Source organism: Mirounga angustirostris, unplaced genomic scaffold, assembly GCF_029215605.1.
Source record: "Mirounga angustirostris isolate CCGP_5_RB_7025 unplaced genomic scaffold, mMirAng1.0.hap1 SCAF_12, whole genome shotgun sequence".
In the NCBI taxonomy this organism is placed as follows: domain Eukaryota; kingdom Metazoa; phylum Chordata; class Mammalia; order Carnivora; family Phocidae; genus Mirounga; species Mirounga angustirostris.
The window spans coordinates 75,382,312-75,409,108 of record NW_026991720.1 but is presented as its reverse complement, the minus strand read 5'-3'; the positions used below and the strand labels follow the sequence as shown (position 1 = coordinate 75,409,108).

General features: G+C 41.5%; 2 protein-coding genes across 3 annotated transcripts in view; both read right to left on the bottom strand.

The window, feature by feature from the left end:
* ABCB4 (ATP binding cassette subfamily B member 4) overlaps positions 1-5,457 on the bottom strand; it is a 74,730-nt gene extending 69,273 nt beyond the window's left edge. For both annotated transcript variants that reach the window (XM_064575330.1, XM_064575331.1), the window contains exons 1-3: positions 5,352-5,457; positions 5,109-5,194; positions 1,887-1,938 (exon numbers count right to left, since the gene is read on the bottom strand). In XM_064575330.1, coding sequence (XP_064431400.1) covers positions 1,887-1,938; positions 5,109-5,188 — 132 coding nt within the window. In that variant the 5' untranslated portion in view covers positions 5,189-5,194; positions 5,352-5,457. The remainder of the gene's footprint in view (positions 1-1,886; positions 1,939-5,108; positions 5,195-5,351) is intronic.
* A 15,862-nt stretch (positions 5,458-21,319) lies between these two features.
* ABCB1 (ATP binding cassette subfamily B member 1) overlaps positions 21,320-26,797 on the bottom strand; it is a 123,079-nt gene continuing 117,601 nt past the window's right edge. The window contains exon 29 of the mRNA XM_064575328.1: positions 21,320-21,826. Coding sequence (XP_064431398.1) covers positions 21,653-21,826 — 174 coding nt within the window. The 3' untranslated portion in view covers positions 21,320-21,652. The remainder of the gene's footprint in view (positions 21,827-26,797) is intronic.

Below are 26,797 nucleotides of genomic sequence, written 5' to 3'. Positions count from 1 at the left end.
TCATGACCTGAGCTGAAGGCAGACGCTTAATGACTTTAAAGATTTTTTATTTATTTGAGAGAGAGAGAGGGAGCATGAGCTGGGGGGAGGAGGGGCAGACGGAGAGGGAGAAGCAGACTCCCTGCTGAGCAGGGAGCCCGATGCAGGGCTCCATCCCAGGACACTGAGATCATGACCTGAGCCGAAGGCAGATGCTTAATCAACTGAGTCACCCAGGCGTCCCTGTCCTCTCTTTTTAATCTTTTCCCTCTACCCATTTCCCTCACCCCACCCCATTTTGGGGATGAGATGCAGTCACTAGGAGAATGAGTGATGAGTCAGGCTTAGCAGAAGTGTGGTCTTTGAGAGCTGAAGCTGAGTCAAACAGGGTCAACAGGCCAGGGCAGTCTGAGGTCAGACACACTTGGTGGGGAAGAGGGGTGTGCAAACTGTTCTCACAGAGTTCCAGAAGTTCAGTATAGGGAGGCCAAATTCCATCATCAAACATGCAGGGCAAACACGAACACAAGGGTCAGAAGCCAGGTGGAGCCTGGAGCAGAACAAGGGGAGCAGGTATAGTCAAGAGCAAATGGAGAAGTATCCTGAAAATTGCTAGAAAAGGGACTAGTGTTTCCAAGGTTCATTTTAGTGGCTCTGAGGGAAGGGACATAGAGCACTGGGGTCTACTGGCCACAGTTACAAGCACAGGATCAGGTTATTGTGTCATGTTCTCTTTAGTGAGCATTTACATAAAATTGAGGATCATTTTAAATGCTTTTCATGCTACTTAAATAAAATTTCACTGTCTCTAAGCAAATAAAATTTCACTGTCTCTAAGCTTAAATTTAAAATTATAAACATTTCACAGCAACAGCACAGTTTCCTAAGCAAACTTAGATTCAAGTGATTTTCAACCAAACAATGAATTTCTAATTCTTGTTAGAAATGGTATTGTCCTGAACCTCTTTCAGGACAAAAAAAAAAAAAAAAAATCTATTCAGAGGCAGAAAAGATATTTCAATTTAATTAAATTTTAACGTTTAGGTTCAAATTAAATGCACTAAGTTTCTACCTCAAGTTTTGTGGTGTTTTATTTGCTGAAGGAGGCAGATCTAAAACATGTACATTAAAACTAGATCTAGTTTTACAAACAATTTATTCTCTAAAGCACTACAACAATAAGGGAGAAGAGAATGAATAAGGGCTTTGTAGCGACATGAGAAATGTGCACCAATGTTTGAGACAGGGGATGTTTTGGTGTCTTTTCATCTGGAGATTTCAGCTGACATGCCACTTAATACCAACTTCTTTGTTACGGAATACAGCCTGTCATAGTCTGAAACCCATCATTCTTACTCAAAGTAGGCAAACACTTTCTTGGCCCGCCTCTCTGAGACGTATTACAAATGAAAAACAGATTAGGCTTCTTCCAAAACATGTTGGCTTGATTGTGCCAGCAGAAAAGCACTGACAATTGTGTTAAACATAATCAGAATCTCTAATAGTTACTCCATATGTAATCAATTGTCTTGGAAGTCAAATGTGAAATAGATTTCTTACTTATTTCTAAATTTCTGTAGTTAACAATCGCTTTCTTTATATGCAAGCTTATTTTAAGCAAAATTTGGCAGGTGGGTTTGCGTGACAGTGGTGGTGGTAGTGATGGTGAGGGGTGTGTGTGTGTGTATGTGTGTGCGTGTGTGAAACAAATGCAGAGGTGTGTTTTCCTGAAATCAGTTAGTTAGTCCTAGCTCTGCTCTGTTTCATAGCCAGCTTATCCCTACCTCTTTTATCATCTACCTTGAGAACGTGGTTCATTGACTACAAGAAGCTCCACATCTATTGATTCAAGACACCAAATTTGAATGAAAACAAGAATTATTCATATTTAATATTTCACAGCTTACCAAAGTTAATGGTCCAATCAGCTTCCTCCTCTTTTTTTTCTTGTCTTGGTTGCTGTAAAAAAAAAAACGTAATTGTTTGAATTTAAAACTGTTACCAAATGTTTCACAGTCCATTGAATATAAACTTGAGTAGTTATCACATCCAAGTATTTTTCAAATATAAAACAGGGATATCCACAAATTGTCCAAATTATCTAGTTTAACAAACCCTGCAAGGCAATCACCAAGTGCAAAGGTAACTGTCCAAGGTACTACACGAGTATCTGGATGGGAAATGGTCACCTGCCTTGCAGAGCTCATACACAGAAAGAAAATACATAGGTTAATTTCTGCCAAATAATTAAATTCTTCTGTTGCTAAAAAATCTGTATTGACCTAAAAATAAATTCTACTCTTCTGAAGGACTATATGGAGTGGTGTCAGGAAATCCTGTTGGCTCTACATTCACAGTATAATTAGAATTCGACCACTACTCATCACTTTCACTGCTATCCCAATAGCCCAGGAGAACTTCTGCCTAGTTTCTCTACTTTCAATTATGCCAACTTCAGTCTGCCCTCAACACAGCATGCAAATAATCATTCCCAAGCTCAAGTCATATCATGCTACTCCTCTGATCAAAAAGCCTACAATGGCTCCCATTTTTCTCAGAGTAAAAGCCAAAATTCTTACATTGGATTCTGACCCCTACACGATATGTCTCTTTGTTACCTCTCTGACCACATTTCTTTTTTTTTTTTTTAAGATTTTATTTATTCATTTGAGACAGAGAGGTACAGAGAGAGAGCATGAGCAGGGGGAGAGGCAGAGGGAGAAGGAGAGGGAAAAGCAGACTTCCTGCTAAGCCAGGAGCCCCATGCGGGACTCCATCCCAGGACGCTGAGATCATGACCTGAGCCAAAGGCAGATGCTTAACCATCTGAGCCACCCAGGCGCCCTCTCTGACCAGATTTCTTACTCCTATTCCTGTTTGCTTTGCTTCAAGCCACCCTGGCCTCTCTGCTGTTGCTATTCTTTGAACACACCAAACACGTTCTCATAGCAGGGTCTTTATATGGTCAGATACCTCTGCCAGGAATGCTGTCCCCTCAGGCACCCACACAGCTCCCTCCTCTCATGTCTTTCCAGTCTTTGCTCAAATACTGCCTTCCCAATAAGACCTATCTTAACCACCCTATTTAAAACTACAGACTACTTCCTACTTGCACTCCTGATTTCCCTAGCCTCGATTAACATTTTCCATAGCATTCATTATCTTCTAATTGCTGCAGCTTACTTATTTTGCCCAAGTATTCTTTTTTTTAAAGATTTTATTTATGTATTTGAGAGAGAGAGAATGAGAGAGAGAGAGAGAGCACGTGCACATGAGAGGGGGGAGGGTCAGAGGGAGAAGCAGACTCCCCGCTGAGCAGGGAGCCCACTGCGGACTCAATCTCGGGACTCCAGGATCATGACCTGAGCCGAAGGCAGCCACTTAACCAACTGAGCCACCCAGGCGCCCCTGCACAAGTATTCTTTATGTCTGTCCTCCCTACAATAATGTAAACTCCATGAGGATTTTTTTTTTAATCTAAATGCATTTATTTAGCTTAATTTGTTAATTATTTAGTTTAGGTAGGTGATAAAGTTTTGCTCATAAGACTTGATCCCAAATTATTTAGAACATTTGTTAAAATCAGACAGACATCTGCCACTAAATATGTTCAAAAGAAGGTGCCAAAGGCAATATAGCAGCATGACTGGAACTAGCATATAACTAACTTGCCATTTGCCCTAAATAACTGAAGGGAGCTTGACTTCCTTGGAATGAATAACCTTCGGTCTGCCTTTTTTTTTAGTAAAAATTAGTCTCAACATATACTTTCTTAATCTTACAGTCTTAACTTACTATTAACTTTCTGTATTTCTCTTCTGAACTGTTTTCTTGTGTTTCCAATACAAGGCTGTGAACTTCACTTCTGAGAACTCCCTTGGGTTCTGGAGGATTACTGCATTTTTCGAAGAGCTCCTTTGTGCACTCATCAAATGTTCAGCCAGTGCAATACAGAAATAGCCTTCATAAAAATGCCATCTATTTATAGATTCACAGTCAATCCCAGCCTATATTGCCAGCTGATGAAAACCACATTTTTCCCCCCTCTGGTAGAAATAATACCATCCATCTGTTTTCTAATTCTATTTGGCAAGCTAAATTTTTATGAATGCATACCATGGTACTTAGAAGGAATAGAGCAATATCACTGTAGGAAGACGTTAACAGACTAAAATAATTCTTGAAACATCAGGTAGGCATATTTTCACTTGGCTAATCAGGCCCCTTGCAGCTTGAGGACACACTCCAGAACCTGATAAATTGGTCCCTCTGGGTGATTACTTGATGACACAGGTCAATTAGTTCTGGGTGGCTGGGCATGAACTCAGAGACCATAAGAGCCTCAGAAACTGTTTGAGGCTAAAGGCAAAAATGATTCACTATTCTCACACTGAAAGAGGAAACAAAGACAACACACCACTTACTGGTCGTTTCTGCCCCTACTAAGGCCTGTGAAGTACACTTAACAAGGGTCCCTGAGAACCAAAGAGAAACCTTGGAGAAAGAGCAAGCAAATGAAGGGCTGAGGTTTTCCCCCTTGCATCTGAACAAACACTGATTTGGAAGCGCAGGTTACAGAAGAATGGGGCTCCCTATGGTCCCCCTCTCCACCCCAAAGGGAGAAATGGGAACCTTCGAGATGCTGGGGGAAGGGGATAACACTGGACAAAGAGGAATTAACAGGGGGAGGACGGTTTTTGTTGCTGTTGCTCTTGTTGTTGTGGTTTTGTGTGGTTTTGTTTTGTTTGCCTCACTGGTCTTGTTCAAGAAGCGCAACCATCAACAGCAGATGTCTCATGCTCTATTAAAAAGAAAACTCACATGATGTTTATGAAAGTTATTTGTAAAAGTTTTGAGTTATATAATGCAAGGAACGTTACACAGCACAGATATTCATCGAATATGGGCACAAAGTGGGCAAGCGGCACTTTTAAAGGCAGCCTCTTCTTCCTAAGCCTGTTCCAAAAGGAGCCTCTGAGACACTCCTTGAGGCAAGTCAGAACCTTAGGCAAGACCCTCCAGAGAAGCCCCTGACACAAAGGCATCAACAGACTTGCTCCACTTTCCGAAGCCGAATGTGGCCCTGCTGATGGGCGTGGGACGGAAAGCGGTGCCTGCTGGCGAGGTACCTGCTGCTGCCCAGCTCAAAGTCGCCCTCCGCTCTCCTGGGCCGCGGGACAGTTCCGTTCCTTCCCGCCTCGAGATCCATCTCGACCTGGGGAGAAACCAACAGCCTCAGGTCCAGGTGCACCCCGCCCAGCTCGGGAGTACAACCAGCCTCCCCACAGCCTCGGGCACACGGTCACGGGGCCGAGGGGCGCGCACCGGCCCCGGGGTTTCCCGCCGCGGCCGGAGCACGGGGCCCGACTCACCTCGGACCTCGCGCTCTCCGTCGCAGCCGCCCGGCGCGCGGGGCGCTGCGGCCGAAGGGCCCGGACTTTGCCCGCGGGAGCGTCGCCCCCGCCCCTTACGCGCGCCGCGCCCCCGTACGCGCGCCGCCTCCCGAGGCCTCCGCCGGCACAGCGCCGCCCCGCGGGCAGCCCGCCGCCCCCCGGGCTTCGTCCGCGGGCCAGGCGCGGGGGAGGGGCCCAGCGGCCGCCCTCGCCGCCGCCCACCCGGGCGAGCCACCAGCCTGGTGCTCCCGCGGCTCGGTGCTCGGAGAGCCTCCCCTGGCGGGCCACCCGAGCTCACAAGTGACTGTCACACTCTCTCGGCGCTCAATTTTCTTTTTACAGCCGTGCGGGGGCTTGTTTCCGGACCCTCAACAATCATAGGGCGGCCGAGGAGGGAGCACCGGACCTGCCTCCCACTTAACGCGTCCCCAGGTCGGGTGCTGGGGGCACGGAGCCCAACCATCTCCGGGGACGACCTAGTATCAGCACATCATGCTCCTTGGAGAAGAGAAAGCTATTGGTGCCCTCTTACTACTTGGAGACACAGAACTTTCGGGCTGGAAGGGCTGGTACAGATCACCCTATTAAAGCCCGCCTTTTTTTTTTTAACAAGAATAAATGGATGCTAGCGAGGCTGAGTCTTGCCTGAGGCTGCATCAGCAGGTCCAGAATCCAGTCGCCAGTGCCCTCCCCTGCCTCCCTACTCTGATCTCAGACTTCTCCCTATACAAAACTGTCTCTGCACCTAGGGCCTACTTGAGTCCCCTGTATGGTGTTCCCGTCCCTTCTGATTAATTTCTGGACACGTCTCTGAAAAGAAAGGGGTTAGGGGTTGACTGAAACTATGGCATATTCTCGAATTAGGTGATAGAAATGAATTTACTTAAGTACGTTTTCCTCAAAATAGTTTTCCTCCTTATCCGGTCTACCATCACCATGAGGATTCTCTCTTTTGGATCAACCAGAAGTCTCCCTTTTCAGGAGTCTAACACATGGTCAGATCCCTCTTTTAAGATCCTCTGGGAGGAAAGCCATTGGAATTGTTTAGTTTGAAAGAAGGCCTGATGGTAGCTGGAGGACATTATGAAAGTCGGTAGACTATAGGGATGATAGCCTCTTCGGTTTCTAGGCAAGAAGTCTTGGGGGAGTAAAAAGGCAGATACCTGAAGCAGTAGCAAGCTGTTGAACTAAAACCAAAAACCAAACAAACAAAATGCACCCAGTAATGAGATGTGTTTGCCTGTCTGTCTGAGTCAACTCACAAAGTTGTCCCTGAAAAAGTGCTTATCGTGAGTTTTCTGTGTCTCCGAATGGAAGTGAGAATCTAGGACAAGTGGGTGTTGGTGGAGAAAGGAGCCAGGCCAACATGACAGTGTTTCTGTGTTTGCCTGTACAACGGCCATTTCCAAGGGCTCCTTTTATATTTTTTTGGTAACAATGAAACAACCCTACTTGTGCATCCATCCACTTAGTCACTCATTCAAAGCCCCTATTTAAGCCACTGTGATAAGCTGGATTTCTCGATGACACTCAGGCTGTAAGAAATCCTAACTTTCTCTTTGGGATAGGATTTTGAGATACTTCTCCTTTGTTCTCACTGATATATACAGTTGTCTTTCTACCACTCTGCTATCTTACTTTTTCCCATTTGTTCCATTCACTTTATCTTTCTTCTTTAATCTTTTTTTTTTTTTAAAGATTTTATTTATTTGACAGAGAGAGACACAGTGAGAGAGGGAACACAAGCAGGGGGAGTGGGAGAGGGAGAAGCAGGCTTCCCGGGGAGCAGGGAGCCCGATGCGGGGCTCGATCCCAGGACCCTGAGATCATGACCTGAGCCGAACCTAACGACTGAGCCACCCAGGTGCCCCTCTTCTTTAATCTTAATTTTTATCTTCTTTTGGATCTATTGAATATTTTTGTTATTTTGGTTTCCTTTCTCTTAGCTTATTAAATATACATTCTCTTATTATCTATTAAATAACCCCTTTCTAAAGATTATAACAGGTATCTTCAACTAACAATTGCTACCTTTTCCTCTTCTACAACAATGCAAAAATCTTCGGACTCTCAAACCTCATTCATCTACCTCTGATTTGTACACCACTGTTGTCATATACTTTAATTTTCTCTATTTATGACCCTTAATGAGAATGTTATTACTTTATAGAGTCAATGTTCACTTATATTTATCTATGTATTTGTCCTTTTCTTGCTCTTTATTTCTTCCTACATCTCAGAGTCACTATCTTGGGTCATTTTCCTTCTACCTGAAGAACAATCTTGTATTTCCTTTAATTGGTGATTAATTTTCTCACTTTTTTTGTCCTGAAAATGTACTCTGCCTTTATTTTGAAAAATGGTTGGGAATTTGCCTTATTGGCTATCAAGACCTTTACGATGAAACCATAGCAATTAAGGCAATGTGTTTTAGATAGGGCTAAACAAAATTAAAGTAGAACAGAATCAAGATCTTATAATTGACAGCTAGAACCCTAATCCAGACAGTGTTCTTAGCCACCATGTTAAGAAGGGCAGGGAAGTGGGAGTGGAGAAGATATGTCAAATGTATCAGATGGTTAAACACATTCATCCTCCAATCCATTGATCTCACCACCTTTTTACTGTTCCTGACTTCCCTGATGTACTCTCTTCCTTCATAACCCATCTTGTGAACATCTGCGACCCCTTTGTCCTCTCTTTTTATGGATCTCACTAGGTAAAACCACGATGCTGGCTAATTTAAATGATCCAGCTACAGCAAGGCTACACTCTGCTGAAGAACACAGCTGAAGAAAAACACAAAACCATCTGGAAGGTCTCACCATGAAACAAAGTCCATGCCCCTATTTGCCACCCGGTCTGATGGTTGTAGTTTTATACTATAGATCCCATCCTCGTAAGAATGGTTTTTCTCCCTGTAGCACCAACTTTCCCATCCTAGCCGGATCACTCTTGTTGGCACATATAATGCTGTTATTTTTTTCCCTCTTAAAAAAAAAAATCATTCTTGACCCCACTTCTCCTGCCAATTACCATCACATTTCTCTCCCCTCTGTAGCTAGACTTTTTTTTAAAATTTAAATTCAATTAATTAACACATAATATATTATTGGCTTCAGGGGTAGAGGTCAGTGGTTCATCAGTCTTATCTAATACCCAATGCTCATTACATCATGTGCCCTCCTTAATGCCCATCACCCAGTTACCCCATCCCCACACTCCCCCACCCCTCCAGCAACTTTCAGTTTGTTTCCTATGATTAAGAGTCTCTTATGGTTTGTCTCCCTCTCTGTGCAGCTAGACTTCTTAAAAGAGTTATTTCTATCACTATCTTCATTTCCTGGCCCCCTGCTTTCCCTTAAACCCACTCTAATTAGAAGCTTGACTCTTTTACACCACTAAAACTACTCTTTTAAGGGACACTGGTAACCGTTATATTGCTAAACCCAAAGGTCAATTCTTTGCCTTCATCTTACTTCACAGATTTAAGCAATTGACAAGTTTATCATTCTCTTTTCCATAATACACTTTCTTCACTTGGATTCCTGGACACCACATATTTCTTGGACTTTGTAATGCTTTACTGGTCACTCTTTCTCAGTCTCCTTTGTCTTCCTCTTTTTTTTAAAAAATATTTTATTTATTTATTTGAGAGAGCGAGAGAGAGAGCGAGCGAGCACGTGAGCAAGCTGAAGGGAGAGAGACAGGGAGAGAGCCTGAAGCAGACTCCCCACTGAGTGCAGAGCACGAGGTTGGGGGGGTAGGGGTAGGGGCTCAATCTCACAACCCTGAGATCATGACATGAGCCAAAACCAAGAGTTGGCCGCTCAACCAACTGAGCCACCCAGGGGCCCCTGTCTTCCTCTTCTTTCAACTTTTAAACTACCACTGGAGTGCTCCAAGCCTCCCTGCTTGGACTTCTTCTCTGTCTATTCTCACTCCCTCTGTAATCTCAGCCAGCCTCCTGGCTCTAAATACCACCTGTATCCAACAATTTCTAAACTATTATTTCTAGCCTAGGCCTCCCTCTTGGATTCCTGACTCATATATATGACTGTATCTTTGACATCTCTCTTGGGACGTCTACTGTGCCCAACCTTGACTCCTGATCTTTTCTCCAAGCGGGCCCCTCCAACAGGCTCCTTCTCAGTTGGCAGCTCCAGCCTCCCAGTTGCTTAGCAAACACCCTGCAGTCATTTTGTCTGCTCATCTGTCTTCCACACCCCATACTCAGTCTGTCAGGAAATCCTATGGGCTCTATCCTCAAAATATTTCCATAATCCCACCACTTCTCTTTATCCAGTTCTACCACCATGTACAGGAACTGTCATCTCTCACCTGAATTACTACAATGGCTTCTTTTTTTTTTCCCCCATTTATTTGAGACACACAGAGAGAGACGAAGAGGGAGAGTAGGCACACAAGTGGGGAGAGGGGTGGAGGGAGAGGGAGAAGCCAACTCCCCGCTCAGCCGGGAGACCAACATGGGGCTCGATCCCAGGACCCCGAGATAATGGCCAGAGCCAAAGGCAGACGCTTAACCGAGTGCGCCGCCCAGGTGCTCCCCCTTGAGTAGCTTCTTCTTCTTCTTCTTCTTCTTTTTTTTTTTTTTTAAAGATTTTGTTTATTTATTTGACAGAGAGAGATACACAGCGAGAGAGAGAACACAAGCAGGGGGAGTGGGAGAGGGAGTAGCAGGCTCCCCGCAGAGCAGGGAGCCCGATGCGGGGCTCGATCCCAGGACTCTGGGATCATGACCTGAGCCGAAGGCAGACGCTTAACGACTGAGCCACCCAGGCGCCACCTTTCTTCTTCTTTTTTTAAAGATTTTATTTATTTATTTGACAGAGAGAGACACAGTGAGAGAGGGAACACAAGCAGGGGGAGTGGGAGAGGGAGAAGCAGGCTTCCCGCCGGGCAGGGAGCCCGATGCGGGGCTCGATCCCAGGACTCTGGGATCATGACCTGAGCCGAAGGCAGACTCTTAACCGACTGAGCCACCCAGGTGCTCCCCCTACAGTAGCTTCTTCTTTTTCTTCTTCTTCTTCTTCTTTTTAAGATTTTATTTATTTATTTGACAGAGAGAGACACAGTGAGAGATGGGATACAAGCAGGGGGAGCGGGAGAAGGAGAAGCAGGCTTCCTGCCGAGCAGGGAGCCCGATGCGGGGCTCCATCCCAGGACCCTGGGAGCATGACCTGAGCCGAAGGCAGACTCTTAACCGACTGAGCCAGCCAGGCGCCCCTACAGTAGCTTCTTAACAATCTCTCTGCTGCTGTTGCCCCCTCTTCTTGCCTTTGTCCATTCTCAAAGCAGCAGCCCGAGTGATTCTTCTGAAAAGAGATCATGTCACTCTTCTCACAATTCTCCAGTGACCTCCAACGCTCTCAGAGCCATGCCTGCAGTAGCTCACCCTCTCCGTGGTCTCCCTGCCCTCGGTTTCTGTTCCTCCACCCCAGCCACACTGGCTTCTTTGATGTTCCTCAAACAAGAGAGGCAGAGTTCCACCAACTAAGGAACTAGCTATTTCCTCCGCCCCCAATTTGCTTCCCCTAAATATTCACATGACTAACACCCTCACCTTCTACAAGTCTCTTCTCAATTACCACCTTTTCAATGAGACCAACTATGATGTCCCCTTTAAAAACTGCGTTCCGTATCTTCAGGGCTCTCAGTTCCCATTACTCTATTTTGATTCTTATTCCCACAGCATTCATCACTTCTAGTATACTATACAACTCACAGATTTATTAACCTTGTTTTTCTTGTCACCTCAGTGGTATGTAAGACCCACGCGAGTAAGGATTATTCACTGAACTCTCCAACATTTGCTGCCCACACTTACTACGTGCCAGACTCTATGCTGGGGTTTGAGGATATAAAGAAAATAGGGTATAGTTCCTGCCCTACAATGGACTGAGAATAAACCAGCACATAAATCATGCAGAAATATATAGTGCCTTATAAAGAACAGAGCCCATCACACAAATATATTATCCCATTCGATTATCAAAACAAGAGTCATGTTTAAGGTCAACAAGTGAGAAGCTATTCTTAATATAAAGATTAGAAACTGGCATTGCTGAAAGTAGGTGAATTTCCATGTGGTTTGGACACAATGGCATTAGGACTCCAACCCCAGCCATGTGACTCCAGCTGCCCGTTCAGTACCTCTAGGGAAGACTACTGCCCGGCAGAGGCCATGCCTACCTATAGTTCTAGTCTCCACAGCACTAGGAGGCTTATTAAATGTGTATTGAATAGATCAATATTTTAAAGCTATAGCATAAAAGATTATTTAAAAAAGTTTCCTATAAGTAAGAGACAAAAGGAAGAACAAATGCCATCTACCAACATACATTAAAATATATATGTAATATGATAATATGTAATATTTATATAATACAATAATGTTATAATATTTTATTTTATCTTTAAATACAAATTAATTTGCAACAGTTTTCCCTGAAGAGACTATGATGGACTCAGCTCCTTCTCCAGTTGACCTTGAGCTTGACCATAATATGCTTTGTGGGTTTTCCCTCATCTACACTGTATTTGTGGTGAAAAACCCTGACCTTTCATCTCTGAAGATGGTTAGATACTATCTTCAACTACTATATTTGCATGTGGCCACACTTACCAGTACTGTTTCCAAACTGTCTGCCACCAGGACTTTTCAACCTATGCCTAACTTTTCCATCTTCTTCTCAGAGTTTATAGACTGATTGCCCCTGTCTTTACCTTCTCCAAACTATGCTACCTCTTGCACTTTTCTCCAAAAAATTTTCTTAAAAACCTTTTCATCGCTTGAAAAACAAAACGAAAATCCCTCTCCACTTCTGACCTAGCTTTCTCCTAAAAAAAATTTGCTTTTGATCTCAGTCTTCTTTTGTTCATTATACCATTCACTTAACTAATTTGGCTTGGCACGTTGGAAGGCATTCATAGGATGATGAAGATAAGGGTGGTTCCGATTCAGCTCTCTCTTTCCCAATGAACTCTTCCTTACACCCTCTCAAACCAGGGTGGACTTACAAAGGTACCATGACAGACCTTTGAGAAGCAGTTGGGAAGAGTTTGCTATGAATCACAGTGATATCATTTCTGTCAGCATAGAATAATGGTGCACATTGAGAGTTCCAAGGTCACATTGCCTAATGGAATTTTTGTGCTCTGTGAGGGTTAGGGGAATGATTAGGTGGACAGGAATGGCTGCAAGGTGCCAAGGTTAGAGATGAAATGAATAAGCAGGAGACAGGGTTACTATGCTTTAGGTCATTTATGTTGACCTACTCCTAAGGTTATTACAAAACCGTACCTTTTCAAAAGATTGCACTTTACTTTGCTACAGATTCAGATATTTGCTAATATTGAAGTGTCCATAAATAATATAACAAAAAGGAACAGTAACCTCAAGTTTGCATTTGATACTAGTTTTCAATTACTCACTGCACTCTTTCCTAGCCTTAAAATGGTGGCTTCCTAAGGGTTCTTCAACCATTGAAAGGGTGTTGTAAAATGTTCAGAAATCCTATCAAAGCAAAATTAACTTGGGTTTGCAATCATGTGTAAATCAATTTTGGAACTCTACTAATATCAGATGGAATCTAAGATTGTATTCACCCACTCCTTTGCTCTGGTTTTTAAAAACTTTTTATTTTGAGATATTTATAGAGCCACATGCAGTTGTAAGAATAACACAGAGAGATCTCCTGTACCCTCCCCAGTTGTAATATATTGTATTTTTGTGTCAAAATTCATAAGGAATATTGGTGTGTAGTTTTCCTCCCTCCCTCCCTCCCTCCCTTCCTTCCTCCCATCTGTCTGTCGTTGGTATTAGTATCAAGGCAATTCTAGTTTCATAAAATGAATTGGGAAGCATTCCCTCCACTTCTATTTTCTGGAAGAGACTGTGGGTTACCTCAACATTTTTTAAACTCCCATTTTGTGTGGTTCTGAGTATTACACCGCACATATGCATAATTTACCACAATCTACTGTTACCGCATTTTACTTGCTTGAGTGAAATGTAGAAATGTCATCTCCATTACAGCCATTTACCCTCTTCTATTTTATAATCTGATGGTCTTATATCTTTCCTCCACTTACATTTAAAACGGTACCAGGCTGTGTGGCTAATTTTTTAAACACATTTTTGCTTCAACCATCAAAAACATTTAGAAAACACAATAGGAGACAGACAGGTTATTGTATTAGCAATGTTTTTGCTTATCACATTCTTTCTTCCCAATATTCCAAGCTTCCTTCTTTTATCCTTTCTCTTCTGTTTGGAGAACTTCTTTCAGCCCTTCTTTTAGGGTAGGTGGGCTAGTGACAAATTTCCCTTAGGTTTCCTTCAATTAAAATGTCTTCATTTTCCTTCATTCCTAAAGGATAATTTCACTGAATATGGGCTTCTGGGTTGAGGGTGCTTTTCTTTCAGCATCTGAAAGATAGTTTCTTATGAGAGATGAAGTATCATTCAAATCCTTTTTCCCTAAAATGATGTGTCATTTTCCCCTTGCTGTTTACAATATTTTTCTTTATACTTAGTTTTCTTTTTTGTCTTTATTTTTTTTTAAGCAGCTTAAGTTCACGGCAAAATGAAGTAGAAGGTACAGAGATTTCCCATATTAAGTTTGAGATCTTCCCAGTTCTTGGTCTGTTAAGTGTAACTCAATTGAAACATCGACATTGGAGGTATGATGTTATAAGATTCTAGATTTTACTAAAGCCTTCTGTTTTCCTTGATTTTTAGACATTACTTCAGCAGAAAAAGAGGTATCAAGGGGTATCATTCCTTCCTTGTTCCTGTAAGTGGGGAGAGAAGTCCAGTTTCTCCACTTGGGCTCCATTCACACCTGAAGTGGGAGGGGGGTCCTCATGATGGCTGGGCACAGGTGGGAGTCTTGGCTTCCTACTAGGCCTCCTCTGCTACCTTCCTGGCTGAGAGGAGTTGAAGTGCATTGTTAGAGTTCTCCACATGGTCTCCACCGGCACCGTGGGGGTGGGGGTAAGTACGTAAGGATGAGGGTGGGAGGGAGGAAGATGGCGAGGTGGCCTTGGGACCACTGTGTGGTGGTGAAAGTCCTAACCCTTCCTGAACCCCTTCTGACACCACCTGGGAGGGAAACGGAAGAGAGTGCTTCACTTCTATCAGGTGAGGATGAAAAGTCGGCTTCCATTTAGTCTTCCCTGACATGGCTGGGGCAGACAGTGAGGTCGGGGTACCTTCTTACAGCCTAACAAGGGTGGAAGTTGAGGCTTGCCACTTAGCCTTTTCAGGTGTGACTCTGAGTGATATCACAGTTTTTTCCCATGTTGTTTGGCTAGAGTAGAGTAGCTACTGTCTAAACATTTTCTGTCTTGCTAGGCTGCCCCTCTCCTGGTCCTTTGGCCAGAGAGAACAGGCTTTCATTGGGGCTCCTTCTTGTCTGTGCACACTGGTATTTCACATTCTTCTGCTCCAAGCCTGGGACATAAGGGGCAAGAATGAAGCAAAACAAAACAAAAGGGAAAATCAGAAATTCACTACCATGTCATTCTTTGGATTCAAATGTCCTTATCTGGTTTGCTTTTTTCAGAGACTTCTTATGTTTGTTTTACATATAAGGTTCAGTGTTTCTAGTTGGACTTAACAAGAGGAATAGGAAAAAATACATCTACTCCATCCTCCTTGAACATGCTGCCTAATTTTCTAAATCCATTTCGTCTAATAAAATGCAGAGGCAAAGGAAGAAGATCCTAAAATCAAATTAGCCAGTATTTGTATTTGTTCATCACTAGAGGAAGGGATGTGAAGTATTGGCTAAAAAGATTTCTCGAACTAATCTGCTCATTCCCCCCCCCCTTAGTAACATCCAGTCCACTGTGTCTACTTACAAAAATCTGCACATTTTTCTACATAAGACATGAGAATAGGTGGACGCTATCTCAGTCTGGCCTCAAGCTTACCCCACAATAAAATAGGGAGTCAAATGCCAATATTTATGGATGCTGACATAGTGGAATCATGAGGCGATGTTAAAGAAACCAGGGTGCAAGCTCTTCATTCATACAGCCTTATGCTATGTTTTGCGTTATATTATGTTAGACTGCATTCATTATACTTATTTTTACATCTTTTCCTTCCTGTGAGCTTCCTAGACTGTGCGCTTCTCCGGGAAAGGAGATAACCTAAATATAGTAGCTGGCACATTGCAAGTACCTGATAAATCCTAGTCCTTCTTGTCCACTCCTTTTTCCACCCTTTGCTAGTTCAGGATGAAGGCAGAAAGCCCAGAGGAGAAACTGCATTTGCAGTTAATCTAGGCTTAAAGGCTTGAAGAAGACCTCTGAATCAGTAGCCAGGTACCATCAATCAGTACCTTAAACTAGATCTTGCAGGAAGTGCTGGCCACCTCCCAGCTCACACCATCTTAGAAGATCCTGACACAGCAGACATCACGGGATTAAAAGGAAGGGGTTGTCATGGCGCCTGGGTGGCTCAGTCACTTAAGCGTCTGCTTTTGGCTCCAGTCATCATCCCAGGGTCCTGGAATCAATCCCAGAGTCCCAGGATCAAGTCTTAGGGTTGAGTCACCCCGCTCCTGTGTAGGGCTCCCTGCTCAGTGGGGAGTTTGCTTCTCCCTCTGTCCCTACCCCCGGCTTGTGCACTCTCTCTCTCCCCCCTCACTCTCTTTCTCAAATCAATAAATAAGATTTAAAAAAAAAAGAAAAATGGTTGTAGAACGCCGTCTTCCACTTCCTTCCTCTTAGAGCTTTGACCAATTTTGCCAATATTTGTTCATTTATTCAATACATATTTATGGAGGTAGAGAGGATGAAGTAGAAGTATCCCCCTAGAGCCAAGTTTTCCAAACTATGAACTGAGGATTGCCAGCAAGTACTAAGTAGGTAACAAGGATCCCTTAGATAACAAGTGTTCATTGATCAAATGAGTTTGAGAAATGCTGCTTACCACACTGCTCTCTCAGAGGGTTACAATGCACATCGAAGATTGAGAAGTTCTGTAGTAAACATCATTTAGCTTTGTTTAGCTGTGTTTCCTCCCCCCACCTCCACCTCCACCCCCCAATACCCACTGAAAACATAATATTCATGCTCTCTTTAGCCATACACATAAAGCTACTTCTAAGAAAGGTAGTCTCAAAGTTCCAAGAGCAGGGAAGTCATGCAAGAACAGCTAGGGGTGAAGAGAAGAGCCCTGGAAGAAAGATGTGTGATCTTTCTTTGACTGTGATCTTAATTTGGCTGAGGTGAGAGGCAGATAAGGATGCGGTGGTATGGAAGAGGTTTTACACACTGAGAGACTAAAAATGAAGGAGGAATTTAGACTTACAGAGGCTATAGAGATGGTTTTTAGAAAGCAAACATTGTACTGGTCAAGAATGGTAAATACTTTTTGCAATAATACAAACTGTCTTTTATCAGTCAAAGTCTCAGCAGGAGAGGAATGGTTCGCTCAAATTAAGATAGTCAAGGAGGATTTAATGAAGGAACTAGTAATAAAGATATGGGCAGAACACAGGGTATTGGGGATATGTCATAATGGGTAGGGGAGACCTTTGGGCCACAAAAATGGGGGGCCATTGCCTTCCTTGGCCAGCATGTAGGGGAGGTAGCAGTTGCCAGAACCTGTATTAAGTGTCAAACAGGGAAAACTGCTTTGAGAAGGCCAGTGAGCCCCTCCAACTTCTCCCAGGCTCCCCTTCAGCTGAACCCACAGAAGTCGATCTCCCAGGGCAGAGAGCAGTATGGAGAGAAGGGTGGAGAGTAAACAGGGAAGAGCAAAGGGAAGATATATGGCCCATGTCTCAAGGTGGAAGTCTCTGGAAAGTGGCTAAAGATATTTGAACTCTGCCATTTCCTGACTATGACTATTCATGATTCATGAAACACTTTTGAAGTGGTCATTGACTGTGTCAAGACATGCCATTAAGCCCAACGAAGACATAAAGACAAGAAGATAGAGACCCAGCCCTCAGGTATACAAAAATAACCAAAACAGAGTGAAGAATAAGCAAGTGGTTAAAATACAGAGTGAAATATAAACATAAAGAGATGTACAAAGTATATGGGAGTTTTGGTGCAGATAATTTGCATAGCTCACTTATGACTTTGGCCTTGATATGCAATGCTAATAGATAAAATTGTTGGCTAAAGTAACCCTTCTGGTAGAAATGCAAATTTTGAGAATTTAAAAGGTATTTGAATTTTAATTTCATCCGTTAACAGCCAGTAATAACCCATAATAGAAAATTGAGCTATTCAAAAAATTGCTTTCAGAATTAAAGTATATGCAAAAGACTTTCATGACTGCTAAGTGTTGTGAAACACCACATCATCCAACATTCTTAAAGATCCTTTTAAGCATTTGTTCTCATAGAGAAAATCCTTATGTAGTTTTCCACTTTAACCCAACAACTTCCATTTTGGCCTATTTCTCTCCAGGTTTTGTCTGTATATTCCAGACTTGGAATATATCTGATCCCAAAGAGTTTTATACCATTTTTTAGTTTAGGGAGGTAGATTATTATAGCCATGCAGTATTTCAGATAATTCAGACAGTCTCAGCTCTAGCTTGGCTAGAGCTGCCACTTTCCCAAAGCAATGTAAACAATCCACAGATAAATCCCAGGTGAGTCATCTATTTAAACTCTAAAGGGTGGGAGTCGTGGGGTCAATGCCCACACCGATAGACACGTTTTGCATAAGAGAATTGAGGAAGGACAATGAACTTTTTGGAAATGAAAAAATTTGTCACACTCAAATTCTGATTGGATAGGGAAGCCTCAGCTGTAAACTGGTTTGATTATAGAAATAAAATATTAGAGTTATGACCTTGATAATACTCTTTTAGCTTTCTCTCTCTTTTGACTAAAAAGGAAAAAAAAAAAATCCTCCTTCCCTTACCATGCCTTTTCCCCTCCTTCTCAAATAGAATAGTGTGATTTTCTGCCTAAGACGTTAGGAGTTGTGCCTCCCTTTGGATGCTTGTGAATGAAATGCTACGGACACAGCAGCTGTCTTGCCGGCTACCCATGTGCTTAGGAGATGCGGGGTAGGTTTCTAAAGTGTGTTCTTTTCTTCCCTCACTTATGGAAGTCATAAGGTATATATTTTCACCTTTATAATGGAAATCAAAAAGGTAAGATGTGGTTCATTTTATGAAATCTCACTGCACATGTGTAGGAATGTGGACCCTCTAAAATAAGGCGTATCTCAATACTCTCACTACTTCAATAGACCACGGCAAGAATACAAATCAATCTATTCTGGCACAGCAGGCCTTTCGGGCCTGGTTCCTTACCTTACCTCACAGACTCATCCCTGTGGTGGCCACTGCTCACTCCTCCCAACACACAACACAGGAAACTGACCATCCTGACTCACTTCCCATTCCAGGCTTCCGGGCTGTTCTCCATTGCTCTCTGTGTCCACACCCTTTCCCTACTGTCCACCTGACAGGTAGATACTCAGTTCTCTAGGAAGCTTTTTAATCCTCAAACCACTTCCAGGAAAAGTGATCGCTTTCTTCTTGATTCCCCAAGAAGTCTTGCCTCATGGCACCAATACATATTACTAACCTAATTTCTTGTCTCCTAAACTGTGGGCTCCTTGTCTTAACACTGTGCTCCCAGCATCTAGTCCAGAAGGCACTTCAGATAATTGTCAAAGGAATAAATACAAAACACAACTTCCTTTTCACATAAGAAAACTGGCAGCCCTGAAGAGCAAGAAAAATATGAAGTGAAGGCAACCCACATTTTTTTTTTTTGCTTATATTCTAGGTATTGAATATTGTCCTAAATCCTGCATTATAATATTTCGTGCTCAAGTAATCCAATAAGGAGCTGTTGAAATCCCTTAATCGCCAATGAGGAAATAAAGGCTTAGAGAAAAATAAACAACTTGCCCAAGAATCATACATGTTAACAAACTGGCAGGCAAAGAGAGACCCAGGTTTTTCTGACTGGAGAGACTAGTTGCTTCTCCATACACTAAGTGACGATCAATAAGAGGGAAAACATTTCCGTGTAGCTGCCCAGGGGAGAAAGCGAAAACATTAGTTTCCAGCTCCAAGGTCACTTTTCCTTATGACCAAGACTGGCTCTTTTGAGGGGCGCCTGGGTGGCTCAGTCGGTTAAGCGACTGCCTTCGGCTCAGGTCATGATCCTGGAGTCCCGGGATCGAGTCCCACATCGGGCTCCCTGCTCGGCAGGGAGTCTGCTTCTCCCTCTCCCTCTGCCTGCTGTTCCCCCTGCTTGTGCTTGTTCTCTCTGTGTCAAATAAATAAAATCTTAAAAAAAAAAAAAAAAAAAAAGACTGGCTCTTTTGAAAGAGGCCAGGTGAAAATATTTCATCATGTACCTTTGCCTTTTGTACATACCTGGAAGCATTCCTGCTTTTCTCTTTGCTATTCTGATTTCTCCAGGCTCCAAGGGCAGAGGTCTTTCACCTTGATGTTAGAAGTTCCAAGTGGAACAGAGGACAACAAGTGCAGAAGGTGCTCCCTGAAAATCTTTTGTTTAATCTTTTTTAAAGATCAACACTTTTTTGTTTCATTTAACATACACTTTTATTGAGGACTTTCAACGTGCCAGGTACTGCTACAGGTGTTGGAGTCCACGGTGAACCAGGTGCCCACCAAGACACTGCAGCCTAGAGGAATACCTTTGAAGATCAAGAGAGTTAAAGTAAGTGAAAAATCCTTTACAGGCTCTGGAAGAGTTATTACTTGTTAGCTATCGAGTGGCTTAAAACAATGGTTTTTTTTTTTTTTTTTTTTTTTAAGTAGGCTTCACACCCAGCATGGAGCCCAATGCGGGGCTTGAGTTCACAACCCTGAGATCAAGACCTGAACTGAGATCGAGTCAGATGCATAACCGACTGAGCCACCCAGGCGAACCAAAACAGTGGTTTTTATAATCCCTTACAGTTCTCTGAATTGACTGGGCTCAGTGAGGTGGTTCTCATCTCATGAGGGTGCAGTGAGATGCTGGCTGTGTCTGCATCTGAAGACTTGACTGGGCTGGATGTCTGAGATGCCCACTCATATGGCTGGAGCTTCATGCTAGCTGTGGGCTGGAGGCTCAGCTGAGTTAAGTCATGTGGCCTCCCCGGGTATCTTAGGCTTCTCCTTACAGTGTGGTGATTGGGGTTTGAGGTGGGGGATGGTCATCATAATTCAGGATCTGGTCCTCAACTTCAGACACTCCCAAACTCCATTTTGTCAGGGAGGGCTCCCAGAAGAAAGCAGGCAACTGTGCTTACCCACCCCCGGCAAGGTGCCTCATGCCACTCTCTGCTTCGTTCAGCCAGCTCCAACCACAACGTCCTTCTTTCTGCACTTCAAACTCTCTTTGAACAGGCTATTTCCTCCACCTGAAATCTCTCCTTCCTTCCCTATGACCTATCTCTCCACTCCTACTACTTCCTGCGTAACTCCTCTTTTTCAGATTTCAGCCCAAATTATTATCATTTCAAGAGCAACAAATCCTTAAGTTTAACTGATTCTCCTATTTCTTCTTTCTTAACTTTGTGTTGTGAAATAATTATAGACTCACAGGAAGTTGAAAAAACTGTAGAGTGCTGTGGATCCTTCATCCAGCTTCCCCAAATGATGGCATATAGTCACTGTAGGACAAAAGCAAACCCAGGGCATTGACATTGGTACAATACTGTTACCAGACCACTCCAATTTCTTAAAAACAATTTTTTCCCTTTCCAAAATTATGGACATAATTCCCATAAGGCTTTATTTTTTTTCCATAGAGTGGGAAAAGCTGGATTATAGCTTTTATGGTAATGATGGTCTCTCCTCCCTATTTTTTATATAAAATTATATGGCTTTAGATAAAAATTCTCTTAATATATATTATATTAACAAAAGACTTTCAGATGTTGATCTGTGATAAAACCAAACTGACCCAGAGGAAGGTACACACTAAATCAAAAACCTGGCAAAAGAGAAGACGCTCACTGAACTTCTACTAGATACCAAGGATTTTGCCAAAGGCAAGAATCAAGTGATGCAAAGACACAGTCCTTTTCTCAAAGGGTTCACAAACTGGGAGCAGGCATCTGAAACAGAGATGTGAGTAAGAAAAATGAATCACAGAGATTTCTTATCACTGTGACCTGGGAACAAATAGCTACTTTGTGTGTCAAGGAACAGACTGAAATACATTTTGGCCTAAATTCAGAACTCGATTCTGGTGAAGCAAACAGAAGGGCCGTCATTGTTTAGAGGTGGATATAGGTGGATAATCCTAGAACCAGAATGGAACTAGGAAAAGAAGAGTAGAACTCAAGCAAACAGTACACATTGGGACCCATCTGTGTTTGGTTAGTACCTTGCAGGCCACACTTCCGAACACCTTCTGCTCTGATGTCACCTCTAAGCCAAAAGAATAAATCATCTTCCTTCTAAAAGATCTGTACCTCTGAAACAAATAATACATTATACGTTAAAAAAAAAAAAAAGAAGAAGAAGAAGAAGATAGCAGGAGGGGAAGAATGAAGGGGGGACATCGGAGGGGGAGATGAACCATGAGAGACGATGGACTCTGAGAAACAAACTGAGGGTTCTAGAGGGGAGGGGGTGGGAGGATGGGTTAGCCTGGTGATGGGTATTAAAAAGGGCATGTGCTAAAAAAAAAAAAAGGGCACGTACTGCATGGAGCACTGGGTGTTATACGCAAACAATGAATCATGGAACACTACATCAAAAACTAATGATGTAGTGTATGGTGATTAACATAACATAATAAATAAATAAATAAATAAATAAATAAATAAATACATAAATAAATAAATAAAAGCCAAAAAAAAAAAAAGAGTTCCTCATCTCCATCAATGTCACAGCATTTTTCAAGCCAATTTTTATCACCCTCCTACCTTTCCCATATAGACGATGGATGTTTCTCAGAGCCATCTGTCCTCTGTTCTCACCAGCCCAACTCAGAGCCTCATTACCCTCAGTGTTTTGTTTTTTAAATAAAAGTATCTTGTTTGGCTTCTCTGATTAGAGGCTTGTTATCAGTTTCCTTAGGCTACCATCACAAATAACCACAAATTTGGTGGTTTAACATTAGAGAAAACACTATGGGGAGGTTCTTCAAAAAGTTAAAAATAGAACTACCATATGATTCAGGTAATCCCACTTCTTGGTAGATATCTGAAGAAAATGAAATCAGCACTCCTGATTGTGCTGACTGCAGAATTAGTCACAATGGTCAGGATATAGAACCCCACATGTCCATCAACGGATGAATGGATAAAGAAAATGTCGTGTATATAAATATATACAATGGAATAGTATTCAGCCATAAAACAGAATGTAATCTTGCCATTTGTGATGACATGGATGAACTGGAGGGCATTATGCAAAGTGGAATAAGCCAGACAGAGAAAGAAAAATTTTTTTGGTGGGGCTTTTAGTATTTTATATATATATATATATATATATATATATATATATATATATATATATATATATATATATATATTTTAGTATTTTATACACACATGCGTGCACACACACCAGGCAAGAAAAAGAAATAAAATTGGAAAGAAGTAAAATTGTCTTGTTTTGCTCTGGCTAGGACTTCAGTAGTATATTGAATAGGAGTGGTAAGAGTTAGCCTTATGGTATTCCTGATCTTAGAGCTTTCAATCTTTGACTATTGGGTATGATGTTAGCTGTGGGCTTGTCATACATGGCCTTTATTATATTAAAGCATGTTCCTCTACACACAGTTTGTTGAGAATTTTTATCATGAAAATATGTTGTATTTTGTGAAATGTTTTTTCTTTATGTATTAAAAGGATATGATTTTTATCCCTCATTCTATTAATTTGGTGCACCACATTTATTCATTTGCATGTTGAACCATCCATGAATCCCAGGGATAAATCCCACTTATCATGGTGTGTGATCCTTAAAAGGTGCTTTTGAATTCAGTTAGCTAGTATTTTATTGAGAAATTTTGCATCTATATTCACTAGGGATATTGACCTGTAGTTTTCTTATCTTGTAGTGTTATTTTTCATTCATTCATTCATTTAATTTTATTTTTAAATCCAGTATAATTAATGTATTGTGTTATATTAGTTTCAGATGTAGTATTTTCTTTTAAGATTTTATTTATTTATTTGTCAGAAAGAGAGAGAGAGGGAGCATAAACAGGAGGAGTGGCAGGCAGAGGGAGAAGCAGACTCCTGCTGAGCAAGGAGCCTGATTCGGGACTCAATCCCAGGACTCCGGGATCATGACCTAAGCTGAAGGTAGACACTTAACTGACTGAGCCACCCAGGCATCCCTGTCTTGCAGTATTCTTTTTTTTTTTTTTTAATATTTTATTTATTTATTTGAGAGAGAGAGAATGAGAGACAGAGAGCACGAGAGGGAAGAGGGCAGAGGGAGAAGCAGACCCCCTGCTGAGCAGGGAGCCTGATGTGGGACTCGATCCCGGGACTCCAGGATCATGACCTGAGCCGAAGGCAGTCACTTAACCAACTGAGCCACCCAGGCGCCCTCTTGCAGTATTCTTATCTGCCTTTGATATCAGGGCAATGCTGGCCTGATGAGTTTGGAAGTGTTTTCATTTTTTGGAAGAGTTTGAGAAGGAATAGCGTTAAATCTTCTTTAATGTAGAATTCACCAGTGAACCGATCTGGTCCTCGGCTTTTCTTTGTTAGTTTTCAATTAGTGATTCAATCTCCTTGTATAATCGGTCTATTCAGATTTTCTATTTCCACAATTCAGACTTGGTAGGGTGTGTGTTTCTAGGGTGTATGTTCCTAGTAATCTCTTATAAACTTTTTTATTTCTATGGTATCAGTTGTAGTGTCTCCTCTTTCACTTCTGATTTTATTGGAATCTTCTGTTTTTCTTAATCTGATGAAAGTTTTGTCAAGTTTGTTTATCTTTCCAAAAAAGGAACTCAGTTTCATTGATCTTTTCTATTGTTTTTCTGGTCTCTATTTCATTTATTTCTCCTCTGATCTTTGTTATTTCCTTCCTACTGCTAACTTTGGGCTCAGCTTGTTTTCCTTTTTCTAGTTCCTTAAGATATAAAATTAGGTTATTTTAGATCTTTCTTAATGTAGGTATTTATATCTATAAATTTCCCTCTTAGAACTACCTTGGCTGCATCTCATAGGTTTTGGTATGTTGTGTTTCCATTTTAATTTATTTGAATATTTTTTTTTTGCTTGTTTCAAGATATTTTTTGATCTCCACTTTGATTTCTTCTTTAATTCATTGGTTGTTGAGGAGCATGTTGTTTAATTTCCACATGATTATGAATTTTCCATACTTCCTCCTGTTACTGATTTCTAGTTTCATATTATTGTGGTCAGAAAAGATACTTGGTATGATTTCAATCTTCTTAAATTTGCTATGACTTGTGACCTATCACATGACCTATCTTGGAGAATGTTCCATGTGTGCTTAAGAAGAAAGTATATTCTGTTGTTATTGGATGGAAAGATCTCTACATATCTGTTAACTTATTTGGTTTAAAGTATAGTTCAAGTCAAACATTTCTTGGTTGATTTTCTGTCTGCATGATCTACCCAATATTGAAAGTGGAGTCCTGAAGTCCTCCAGTATTGTCTGAAGTCTCCTACTATTATTGTATTGTTGTCTATTTCTCCCTTCAAATCGCTTAGTATTTTGCTTAATATATTAGATGCTCTGTTGTTGGATGCATACATATTTACAATTATCATATCTTTTTAATGAACTGACCCCTTTATCATTATATAATGACCTTCTTTGCTTTTGTTACCATTTTTGGCTTTAGAGTCCATTTTGTCTGATACAAGCATAAGCTACCCCTGCTTTCTACTTGCATGGGATATCTTTTTCCATCCCTTCACTTTTAGCCTACATGTATCCTTAAAGCTGAAGTGAGTCTCTTTTAGGCGGCGTATAGTTGGGTCTTGATTTGTTATCCATCCAGCCACTCTATTCTTTTTGATTAGAGAATTCAATCAATTTACACTGAGTAATTATTGATAGAGAGGAGAGGACTTACATTGCCATCTTATGGTTTCTGGCTATTTTGTAGTTCCCTTGTTTCTTTCTTCCTCTCTTGCTGCCTTCCTGTGCGAATTGATGATTTTCCATAGTGGTAGGTTTTGATTCCCTTCTTTTTATCTTTTGTGAATCTACTGTAGGTTTTTGCCTTGTGGTTACCATGAGGCTAACATAAAACATCTTATAGGTGTAACAGTGTATTTTACAAAACACACAGAAGCTAGCATAAAAAACACTAACCTTTTATTACCCCTTTTTGTTTTTGAGGTCACAAGTTACCTCTTTTATATTGTGGACTCATTAACAAATTATTACAGCTATAGTTATTTTTAACACTATTGTCCTTTATCCTTTATACTAGAGTTAAGCAGTTAACACACCACCATATTATAGTATTATAATACTATATTGTTATGTATTATGTATTTGACTACACACTTAGCTTTTCCAGTATGTAGTATATTTCTATATGTTCTCATGTTACTAATTAGTATCATTTCATTTCAGCTTTAAGAACTCAATTCAGCATTTATTAGGCAGTTCTAGTGGTGATGAATTCCCTCAGCTTTTGTTTGTCTGGGAAAATCTCTCTCCCTCTTTTCTGAAGAACTTTGCCAGACAGTGTATTCTTGGTTGGCAGGGATGTTTTTTCCCAGTACTTGTAATGTATCAGCTCACTCTCTCCTGGCCTACACGGTTCCTGCTGAGGAACCCAATGATAGCTTTATAGGGGCCCCTTACAAGTTACAAGCTTTTATTTTTTCGCTTGCTACTTTTAAGAGTCTTTGTCTTTAATTTTTTGACAGCTTTATTATAATGTGTCTTGAAGGGGATCTAAATTGATTTTATGTGGTGACCCATGAGCTTTGTGAACTTGAGTATCCAATTTCTTTCCAGGCTTGGGATGTTCTCAGCCATTATTTCTTTAAATAAATTTTCTGCCCCCTTCTCCTTCTGATCTCCTTCTGGAACCCCAATAATTCAGAAACTGGTTCTTTTGATGGTATTCCATGGATCACATAGGCTTTCCCTACTCTTTTCCATTCTTTTTGCTTTGTTCTCCCCTGACAGGATTGTCTCAAAGTCATTGTCTTCTGTCTCACAGATTCTTTCTTCTGACTGATCTATTCTTCTGCTAATGATCTTTAGTGCATTTTTCATTTCATTTGTTGTATTCTTCAGTTCCAGAATTTCTGCTCGTTTCTTTTTTTAATTTTCTATCTCTTTGTTAAACTTCTCATTTTGCTCATGTATTGTTTTCCTGGTTTTGCTGAATTCTTTGTCTTATCTTGAAGTTCATCAAGTTTCCTTAAAACTGCTATTTTGAATTCTTTACCAGATAAATCACAGAGCTCCATGTTGTGGAGTC